Raw genomic sequence first — 11,863 nt, 5'->3', positions numbered from 1 at the left:
CCCCTCAGTGACAATATACAGCCACATCACAATGCTACAAGTGTGATATTGTGTTTATACAAAAAGTTTGACAGCATAATCTTGTGTATAAAATGAAAATCAAACACTGAGAGTCTAAAAACACTTTTGTATGAGGAGCTACATTCTTCCGACATTCATTCACATTCGCAACTGACGTCAGAACAGCAGAAGCCGTTTCTAATTTACCAACGTCACTTTAAAGCTATTTGAATGAACCTCTAGCGTAATGTCTAAAGTGATGACAAAATAGATCATTTTGCTGACATTTTAAGATTATAAGGCTGAGTGGCATGAAATGCCATCAGTCTACAAAGATGTCTCCTAGAATTTCTGTTGCAACCGGGATTTCACAATAATTAACCCCGAAAAAGCCAAAGCAAACACTTTCAGTCTTTGTGGTATGACTACAGCACTACAACATACAAAAAAGAGAGAGATCTTAGAATGTCACTTACCTGATTTATAATGGTTTGTTCCGCTGTAGTTTGAAATTTACACTGGGAAAATGCAGTTTTTCTCCCCTGAGGATTTATTATGAGGTCTCCGTCGCCATTTTGTCAATCGTCACTTTCTTTGGTCTGCTCAAACAGGCTGATGGCGGTTCCCGCCGGGTCCCGTCAGGTTCGGGCAAAGATCTTCAGCTCTAATCTAGTGTATATAACAATGATGAAAAGTACTGTATTTTAAATATCTGTTTTTATTACTATTCCCAGTAAGATACCATTGTTTAACTGAACTAAAACAGTTTGACTGAGGTAAACTCTGAAGCATTTGCTTCTGAAAACAACAGCTTGTTAACTTAAATATTAATATAACCAGGACAACATCTGGGGGAGCATTTTTTTCTTAGCATTTAAAATCTGTGTAGTGTGTACAATATGATCTTTTTCTTCTTATAGACTGTGTTGTTAACTATAAATAGCCATAGTTTTTATTAAATGCAATCATCTTGTTGTGTGTGTGAAGGTAAATGCTAACATTCCCCTGCTTTCTCTCCGATTGATAAAGATCCCACCAATAACCAGGTGGTGTTGGTGATCCTGGTCAGTCTTCTGCCTCTGCTGGTTCTGGCTGTGCTGGTCATCGCCTCCTTCTACTGGTATCGCATGTACCGCCGCAGAAAACTCGACGAGTGGGAGACCAAGAAGCCTTCTAAACACAAGGGTCCCAAAGGCCCTCTGGACTGCAGTGACGCCTGCGCCATCATGATGGATGATGACCGCTCAGACAGCAGCTCCACACATGCCAACAACATCAATCACAACATGGATCCGCTGCCCATCGAGCTCGACCTGCAGGTCAGGAGACACCTTAATATTGTACAAACTTTCTCAAAGTTCCTGTGAAATTAAAATCGAGCTTTTTAAGTCTATCTATAAGCTAGTGTGCTCTGAAACAATAACAAAAAACAATACAAAAGTATCAACATTCTAATGCTTGCAGTTTGTCTTTATTCATTCATTCATTTTCTTTTTGGCTTAATACCTTTATTAATCAGGGGTTGCCACAGAGAAACACCCATGAGTCCACAAAGTGGCCCAAATGGATTTGCTATTTAAACAACGTGGCAGACAATGTGAAAATTAGGGTTGCACTGGTCTGAAAATAGCAACAAATCGCACCAAACATGTCTTGCACCTTATTGCGCAGTGTATGATGGGGCTCTCTGTTTCAGTTGAGGTTATATCAAACATTGAATAAAAATTGCACATTTCACAATACGTAATGGGACCTTTATTAACTAATTTCTTTTGGTCAGTTGTTTTTAATTGAGATGATATGTAATACCACAGTTAACAAATTCCCCCAAACTGGAGGTATATAAGTTTATCTGGTCAAGTAAGTTTGATATATTTTAATCAAAGCGACCTATTTTTTCACTTAAAAGAGTTTCGTTTTTTCATAAAATCCAACGAAGTTTCCATAAAAAAAAAAAAAACAATTAAATGGGTTTTAAAGTATTTTTTTTTTTGAGTTTATAAAGTATATTTGGTATATATTATATATTTATAAAAGTATAGTTAGGAGTTTTTCTTTATTTAGTTTCATTTAAAACTGACTGCCTGCCTATTTATGTGTGCATTTAAATTATATTTCTTTATTCTCATCTATATACAATAATATTAAATATTTAAATTTGCATGCATTATTTAAGCTACAGATATGCATTTAATGTCTGTCTGTTTTTTTTTTTTGTTTTTTTTTTTGCTTTGTTTTTGTAGCTTTAGCTGTTTTAGTTTTACATTAAACTAAATGAAACTACAACAAAGTCAAAGTAGGAGAAGTTCAGCATTTTTAAAGTTATTATTTGTTCATTTTTTTATGCATATTATTATTTGGTTTTGTGTTATTGTGTGAATTACTACACTAAAGCTGCACAATATATCGCAATATGCGCATCTGCAATAGTCGCACTGCAGAATCTGCAGTTTTTAACTGGTATTATTATTGACCAGGAGCTATATTTGAAAACACTCATAATTTGTCATTGCAATATAAAGTTACCAAAGCGTTCATTATTTATGTGCGTTTAGGGCCTGCGACTGTGAGCCTTTTTTAAAGGTCCTTTTGAAGTATCCAGGCATAACAAATGACATTTCTAACTTTAAGAAAGATTAATTGTATTTATGTAAATATAGGATAAAAACTATACAGTGTTATTTTTAAATCTGAATATTGCTAGACGTCCAGAAAATCATAAAGGACTGTGCCTTTTATTTGTACAGTATCATTGCTTTACTGTTTTTATCAATGCTTGTGATTGGTATATTATATATTGTATAATATACAACATATAATAAACCAATTTAATGTAATCCTCACACTTATAAAATCATTATAATGTATCTAAAATGATGAATTCTTTCCAAATAGACCTAGAGTTTATTTCATCTGGTGAAGTTATATTCAGTATCGCAGTAAATATCATAGAAAATATCACAATGTCAGTGTTTTACAATATATTGCAGCTAACGTTTTCTTTCAAACTTAAAATATATATGTATTTTTTTTTTGCCAGGCTTTTACTTAGACACTTAAGTACAATTTGAACCTGTAATTGTTTTCAGCCAAACACTTAAAACATTCACTTACTTGCGTGTCAGTAATGTATTGCTTCTTCCACCCCTTTTAGGTGGGCAAGGGCCGCTTCGCTGAGGTGTACAAAGCCAAGCTGAGACAAAGCCCTTCAGAGCAGTTCGAGACAGTAGCAGTAAAGATCTTCCCCTATGAAGAGTACGCGTCCTGGAAGAACGAGAAGGACATCTTTCAGGACATCGACCTGAAGCACGAGAACATCCTGCACTTCTTAACAGCAGAGGAGCGCAAGGTGGAGAAACAGTACTGGCTGATCACAGCGTTTCACCCACGGGGGAACCTGCAGGAGTACTTGATGCGCCACTTGCTCAGCTGGGAAGACCTGCGGCTGCTTGGCAGTTCCCTGGCAAGTGGCGTGGCTCATTTGCATAGTGACCACACACCCTGTGGGAGACCCAAAGTGCCCATCGTCCACCGGGACCTCAAGAGTTCCAACATCCTGGTGAAGAACGACCTGACATGTTGTCTCTGTGACTTCGGGCTCGGGCTTCGTTTGGACAACTCGCTGTCGGTGGATGAACTGGCTAACAGTGGACAGGTGGGGCATGCAATAACAGTTTATCTTCATCAATGCATTTGTGTGTCAGAATCATGCAGAATTCAGCTATTGTGATAAATAAGGCATTTAATCTTTACAGTTGAAATTATTAGCTTTCCTCTCTTCATAGTTCAACCCATTTCTAAACATATTAGTTTTAATAACTCATTTCTAATAACTGATTTATTTTATCTTTGCCATTATGACAGTACATAATATTTTATAGATCTTTTTCAAGATACTAATATTCAGTTTAAAGTGACATTTAAATGATTAGATTAATTACGCAGGTTAGTGTAATTAGGTGAGTCATTGTATAATGATGCTTTGTTCTGTAGAAAAATATTGCTCAAGGGGGCTAATAATTTGACCTCAAAATTTTTTTTAAAGGATTAAAAACTGCTTTTATTTTAGCCGAAATAAAACAAATAAGACTTTCTCCTGAAGAAGAAAAAAATGTTATAGAAAGTACGGTGAAAAATTCCTTCCTCTGTTAAACATCGTTTAAGAAATATTTGAAAAAGAAACAAAAAGTCACAGGAAGGTGAATAATTCTGACTTTAACTGTATGTATTTAATTACTTCAGATTTAATGGATATAATATGTAAAATAAGAAATAGAGTGGAACACTTAAGTGCTTAAAGAAAAGATCTGATTCAAAGTTATCTTTCTAATTAGAAATTTCAATGTATTTATTAATTTTTAATAAAATAATGAAGACCAAAGGCCAGACCTGGGCTTTTTAGAGCCTCCAGGCCACATGCGGCCTGCTGGACTTCTTTGATCGGCCCACGTGAAGTATTTATTTAAGTTAAACTAAAGGGCAAACAGGGCCTTGTAATGCGCAGATATGTAGTGAGTCAACAAAAGGTGACTTTCACATATAGCGTCTTTTGGGCGCTCTGTTTCATTATTTCAAATGGAGATCCGCAGGTTCAGCAAATAGAAAGGGATGCACATGCGGTATGTCAAGCTCAAGTTTTCCAGGCGCCGCGATTTGAAAAAGCAAAACACGAGCGAACCACGAGTCATGTGACAGGAACCAACCAGGCCGATTTACACTTTGTTTGCCATGATGACAGTAAATCATATTTGAATAGATATTTTTTTAAGATACTTGTATTCAGCTTAAAGTGAAATTTAAAAGCTTAACTAGGTTAATTAGGTTAATTAGGCAAGTTAGGGTAATTAGGCAAGTCATTGTATAATGATGGTTTGTTCTGTGGACAATCGAAAAAAAAAATTGCTTAACGGGACTAATAATTTTGACCTTAAAATGTTTTTAAAAAAACATCTAGCCGAAATAAAACAAATAAAAATTTCTCCAGAAAAAAAAATATTATAGGAAATACTGTAAAAAAACTCCTTGCTCTGTTAAACATCATTTGGGAAATATTTGAAAAAGAAACAAAAAAAACTCACAGGAGGGTTAATAATTTTGACTTCAACTGTATATGTTTAATTACTTTAGATTTAATGGATATAATATTTAAAATAAGCAATAGAGTGGAACATTTGGGTGCTTAAAGAAAAGATCTGATTCAAAGTGATTTTTCTAATGAGATATTTCAATGTGTTTATTTATTTTTAATAAATTAATGAAGACGGCGTGAGGTAAAAAATTAAAACGTAAGCGAACCACGAGTCATGTGACAGGAAGCTACATACTTCACACTTTGTATCAAATTACACAGGAAAAAAGGTAGACTAATTACCTCAGATTAAAGATTTAACAAATGCAGATACAGATCCATTCGCAGTGATGATCATTACATCACATATTCACTTCACATTTAGCCTTACTTGAGTGTACTTGTTCAGCCCAACACAGTCTAAAATTCTCTCACTGAACATAAAAATATATTATTAATATAATAATAAATAAATGAAGGTGAAGCAATCAAACAAACATCCCTGTGACGTTCATATAAAGTTGATATGATACTGGTCTTTAAAAGGTATTTTACTTTAATTACTTCAAATTTAACGGATTATAGTATGCAAAATAAGCAATACAGTGGAACACTTGGGTGTTTAATGAAAACATCTGATTCAAAGTCATCAAATAAATATAATAGCAATGATTGCAAAAAAATGCTAGTACTAAAACCTTAAACATTGAAATGAAACAAAGAGATAAAATATTTTTAATACACTTTTATTTGATTTTATTTCATCTAGTTGCGAGAAGAAATGTCTCATTTACATGTAGTTTAACTTAAAATTAAACGAAAAATATGAATAAAAACACTAAAATAATGATAAAGTCCTCAACTTCATTAATACAACACTGACTAAAATTAATATGAAAACAATAAATACTTATTTGTTTGTTTATTTTTATTTTTGAATCATTTATTTATTTATTCATGTATACTTTTTATAGTATTTTATTTTCTCTTTAGATTTTTTACATTATTTTTTCTTTTATTTTTATAGACCACCTGAAGCAGCTTAACTACATTTTTTCATCAAGCCCAGTGCAGTAAACGGCTGCTCAGATTCACACGCTTTGACAGTTTAGTAGATGTCAAGAAAAGCGTTGGTGTATTTTGCATGTGTATATAGTATACAGGTTTGCAGTGGCGTAAACGTCATGTCATAACTAGTAGGGAAAGTCCCTCAGGCATCTCTTCGTTTGCAGATGTGTGTGTGTGTGTGTGAGTGCGCGCACGCATGTATGCGTGCCCACAGGCCTTTGTTCAACTGTCTGCTCAGATATATGATTCACAGGCTGAAAGTAAAAAGACAAGAGGTGTTGAGTGAATCAGTAATGAATGAACTAACAATCACCTGACTCTGTTCCTCCTCATCTTTGATGTGTGTCAACATTCGAGACCCTAAAACCGTTCAAGGGGAGATTGGACTGTTTAATTTATCACCTTTCAGTTTTGTTGGTTCGTTGGTTTGATCTTTTGTACCCCTGAAGTGAGGTGAATAATAAGGTGAAACTCTGCTTGTTTTAAAGATAAAGTAGTGAAAAAAATATAAGCTCAGTTCCCCCAAAACAGTGTGAAATATGAAAGATGGAATAAATGTGTTATCTGAATGATCATATGGGAGAAGTGAGGGAACAGAGAGAAAATCACTGCTCTTGTTGATAGTAATAACAGTAGCCTCAACGTAATGTAATATTATAATTATTATATTATGTAATTATATACATTATATTACATGTAGTTTACTTTTAAATATATGTATATAAAAGAAAAAAAAGGATTCTAATTATTCTGACTCAACTGTATACTGTGTGTGTATATATATATATATATATATATATGTATATATATATATATATATATATATATATATATATATATATATATATATATATATATATATATATATATATATATATATATATAGTATACAGTTGAGTCAGAATTGTTAGAATCCTTTTTTTTTTTTCAATATTTCCCAAATGATGTTTAACAAAGTAAGGAAATTTTAATAGAATGTCTGATAAACACCATTTTAAGGACAAAATTATTAGCCCCTTTAAGCTATATATTTTTTCGACTGTCTACAGTAGAGATCTGCCCGGGACTCAATTTTGAATCCCACTTCCTCCAGGTTTTAGCCCAAACCCGACTGTTCCCGCTTATATTTAGCATTTGTTGTCCCGCTGCCCGACCTGACAAAACCGAAAACCACCCAGCTATACAGAGTCCAGACAGCCCAACAAGCTGTCTGTATAAACACACACACATAAGCACAAGCAAGTGACACACACAGACAGCGTTATGCTCTCTCTCTTATTTACACACACACACACACACACATAGACAGCAACAACAAGCTAAACGCAGCATCACGCTGTCTCATTCACACACCTACATACGCTTGCTCGGGAGTCAGGAGCAATATTGTTAGACCAGGTGCTTGCATCCAAAATTAAACCAGTTACGACCACTCCCGCGCCTTATTCGAAAATTTATTACCGCGGCGCTAGAAATCAGGTCGGGTTCTGCGGTTGCAGACCTCTAGTCTACAGAACAAACCATCGTTATACAATAACTTTCCTAATTACCCAAACCTGCCTAGTTAACCTAATTAATCTAGCTAAGCCATTAAATGTCACTTTAAGCTGTATAGAAGTGTCTTGAAAAATATCTAGTCAAATATTATTTACTGTCATCATGGCAAAGATAAAATAAATCAGTTATTAGAAATGAGCTATTTAAAACTATTTTGTTTAGAAATGTGTTGAAAAAATCTCTCCGCTAAACAGAAATTGGGGGAAAAAATAAACAGGTGGTCTAATAATTCAGGGGGGGCTAATAATTCAACTTCAACTGTATATAAATTGAAACAATTATTCTGTGTGTGTGATTGTCAGGTGGGTACAGCCCGGTACATGGCTCCAGAGGTGCTGGAATCGAGGATCAACCTTGAAAACATCGAGTCCTTCAAGCAAACCGATGTCTACTCTATGGCTCTAGTGCTGTGGGAAATCACGTCCAGATGTAACGCCATCGGAGGTGAGCACACATTCACACACCATCCAGATCTGCCCTGGAAACATAACTCTTATTTCAGCATTTCCTAAATCGATATAGTTAGTGAACTCGAGACAATGCTCTTCTATTTTCATTCTGCCTCTAATTGTCCCTCAAGGAGAGCAGGGATGAAAATAGGCTTGCTTTTTTGTCCGATTCAAATGCGAGTGGCATTTTGTTTTCTTGTTGCCATCGTTCGGCTATTGTTTCACTACAGTTGTATGAAAGCCCACTGCGGCCTTCACTGTGTTTTGAGCGACTTGCACATCCTGTTATTGGAGGAGTTGCTCTTCAACAGGAGGAGAGATGGTTTCAGCCAACTCCTTACTCTATTTGGGGAATGTGAGGAATGTGTGAAATGTCAAGTGCTTCCTAAGAACGTTCCCTTCTTTGGGCAGGTGGGAGGACTAGGTTGCTTGCATATTCCTGGCACATGCACACACACACATACAGGCATTGAAAAAAAGTTATATTAATGTCATGTATGATCATATACAATTGAAGTCAGAATTATTAGCCCTTCTGAATTATTAGTCCCCCTGTATGTTTTTTCCCAATTTCTGTTTGACAGAGAGATCTTTGCCATGATGACAGTACATAATATTTTACTTGATATTTTTCAGGATACTAGTATTCAGCTTAAAATGCACTACTTGTGCTCAAATAAATCATTCATACTATACATTTCTGCTCATTATTTTACAATTTAAAAAATAGTGAAACCTTCAGTACGTGCGGTTATCAGACAAGGAGAGGGGAAAAAACACAAGACATTGTCTCAGAAAAATAATTCCAGAAATTTAATTTTGCATGATATTGGCATCAAATTCAAAACATATACTCAGGAGATGTGTAGCTTTTGATCTATTGCTTTTCTGTGTTGCTCCAGAACAAAGTTCACATATTTGTTTATGAAATAATAAAATGTTTAGTGCGGATAATTTTTTTTACATTACTTAAGCATCTATAACTTTTTTCATTTTGAGCATTATAAACTTTAGATGATGGATAACAAAGCCCAGAGTGTCTTCTTTCCTTAGATACATAAACTTTAAATGTAGACCAAATCATTCAACTTGGGAAGATGATTTTTGAGAAAGTGCCTCTGACAGTGAGGGAGAGAAGGACATCGACATAGCCTCAGAAAACTTTTTACTGTAATCTCATTTTGCATGCTATCTTCATCAAATTTAAAATGTAAACATATGAAATACTTGGCTTTCAAGTCATATTTTTTCTAGGACATTAAATTAATGTTTTCCTGTGTTTCTATATGGAAAACTAAAATTAAACACAATAAAAAAAAAATTTCCTCATGACTTCATAATGTATAACTTTTTATATATTTTAACATACAACTTCTCCTTTTACCACAGTAAAGCTCAAAGTGTCTTCTTCCCAATGCTACATAATTTGTGTTTGTAGCTTACTGGAGTCAGGAACTGTTACTATTTAAATTTAGGTAGGTGTAAATCCCCAAAATTGAGTGCTGGCTAACAGGTTAAAGGCTTAACGAGGTTAATTAGGTTAACTAGGCAAATCATAATGATGGTTTGTTCTGTAGACAATCGAAAAAATAATATTGCTTGAGGGGCTAATGATTTTGACTTAAAAATGGTTATAGTTTTTATAGCCGAAATAAAACAAATAAGACTTTTTCCGGAAAAAAATATTATCGGAAATTCTGTGAAAAATTCCTTGCTCAGTTAAACATCATTTAAAAAATATATATATATATCACAGGACAGCGAATCATTTAGGCTTCAACTGTATGCATGAAAAGCAATGAACCCTTTTCACATTTCCCAGTTTCTCAGCAGTCGTCATATGGTAAACTTTGAGCACAGTGAATAGGAGAGTACCACAAATACTTTATGTATTTCTTTTTGCTCAAATAGTAAAAGAAAAAATCCATGATAGTGTTATCACGACTTTTTTTAAAAATGAGACTGATATGGGCAGACAGAAAAGAGAACAATGTCAAATTTACTTTCACGCCCATAGACGCTGCCTCTCACACATAATCGCTAGTTTGTATTTTTGTATTATATTTGATGCAAAGATGATATAATACCAAGTATAGCTTTATAATGTATATATAGTGTAGTCAGAATTATTAGCCCCCCTTTAATTTTTTTTTCTTTTTTTAATATTTCCCAAATGATGTTTAACAGAACAAGGAAATTCTTCTTCTGGAGAAGGTCTTATTTGTTTTATTTTGACTAGAATAAAAGCAGTTTTTAATTTTTTTTAACTATTTTAAGGTCAAAATTATTAGCTCCTTCAAGCTATATATATATTCGATAGTCTACAGAACAAACCATCATGGCAAAGATAAAATAAAATACTTATTATTAATGAGTTATTAAAACTATTATGTTAAGAAATGAGTTGAAAAAACCTTCTCTTCATTAAACAGAAATTGGGTAAAAAATAAACAGGGGGCTAATCATTCAGGGGGGCTAAAAATTCTGACTTTACCTGTATGTTTTTAAAAAATCAGAATATTAAAAACTTTTAAGGAATTAAGATGCTGATGACCGTTAAACTTGTGAAAAGGGTTTTTATCCCATTATTGACTCTTTATTTATTTGTGTACATGTGTGTTGATTTATATTTATTCAGTTTTTTATTAATTTCAGTAATATTATAGAAATATGAAAATGTTCATATAATTTATTTCCAATACAGTTTGTAAAGTAATATTTTTTGTCTTTAGTAGATATATTATATGAGATTTGATTTGTTTACCAATTAAGTGAATCTAATTGGATTTGCATTGTAAGCATTAAATAAAAGTTTAAGGGTATTATTTTTATTTCATATATTAAGTTTTTAGTTATGACACTCCCAAAATCATTCCGCATAAATCCACAGATTAAAAAAAATATATATATTCTGCATATTCTGTCTTATGGTTGGGTTGATAAACGATGCCATCATCCATTGCCGATGGCCTATAGAACAATCACAATGCTGAGACAGCATCGTGGTCCTCCACCATGCCCCCTTCGCAGCAGCAACCTGCTCACGAATAATACAGACGGCCCCATTTACAATAATACATCTTACTTTTAAGATAACATTTTCGAATGAAAACGATCCACGTTTACACTGGCGTTTCACTTAGCAGTTCGAAAAGATCTCTGTTCACAGTATACCTCTGAAAACACATCACATGACCACACACACTCAAACACACACAAACGATGTCATGCACTGCAGCTTCTGACAGTTTATCAAGGATGTACCGCTGTATTGCATCTTATTATAGTTGTTAAATGTAATATTTAATTAATCTTGTCTCTATCTAATGATTCTTCTATCTTTTGAATCAATCAGGTAATGTGTCACAGTATCAGTACACTTGTTAAATCTTTCACTTTCACGCTTGTACTTAGTAATTTTAGCCTAAATCTTAGATACTGTTGGTTGGCTCCTGTTGGTTTTGCACCTTTTTTACCAACCAAGTTTGTGAATGTCATTATAACAACACAGATCACTCTGCCTATTCAGGCGGAGACCCGCGGAAAAAGTGATTGACAGTTGGTAATTTGTGCTTAACTTACCTTATTTATTTATTTGGTTATGGGTAATACAAGGACCATGCGGGTTATGTAGTTGAAGCGGTTGGCTGCAAATAAATAATTCGTTATTACTTAATTAAATATTCATAAATAATTAACTCACCAACGCCTATGACGACAA

The 11,863-nt window shown here is 33.8% G+C and overlaps 1 protein-coding gene across 29 annotated transcripts in view; it reads left to right on the top strand.

Moving 5' to 3' along the window:
* The window catches only part of tgfbr2b (transforming growth factor beta receptor 2b), a 117,961-nt gene that overhangs the window by 86,547 nt on the left and 19,551 nt on the right, over nt 1–11,863 (top strand). For 28 of the 29 annotated variants that reach the window (XM_073924594.1, XM_073924589.1, XM_073924585.1 and 25 more), the window contains 3 exon segments: nt 1,030–1,319; nt 3,155–3,655; nt 7,996–8,137. In XM_073924594.1, the coding sequence (XP_073780695.1) occupies nt 1,030–1,319; nt 3,155–3,655; nt 7,996–8,137 (933 nt within the window). 29 annotated transcript variants of the gene reach the window in all.

The sequence above is a fragment of the Danio rerio genome, chromosome 16, assembly GCF_049306965.1.
Source record: "Danio rerio strain Tuebingen ecotype United States chromosome 16, GRCz12tu, whole genome shotgun sequence".
NCBI classification, from domain to species: domain Eukaryota; kingdom Metazoa; phylum Chordata; class Actinopteri; order Cypriniformes; family Danionidae; genus Danio; species Danio rerio.
The sequence above is the reverse complement of the archived record's forward strand: the minus strand, read 5'-3'. Positions and strand labels throughout refer to the sequence as shown.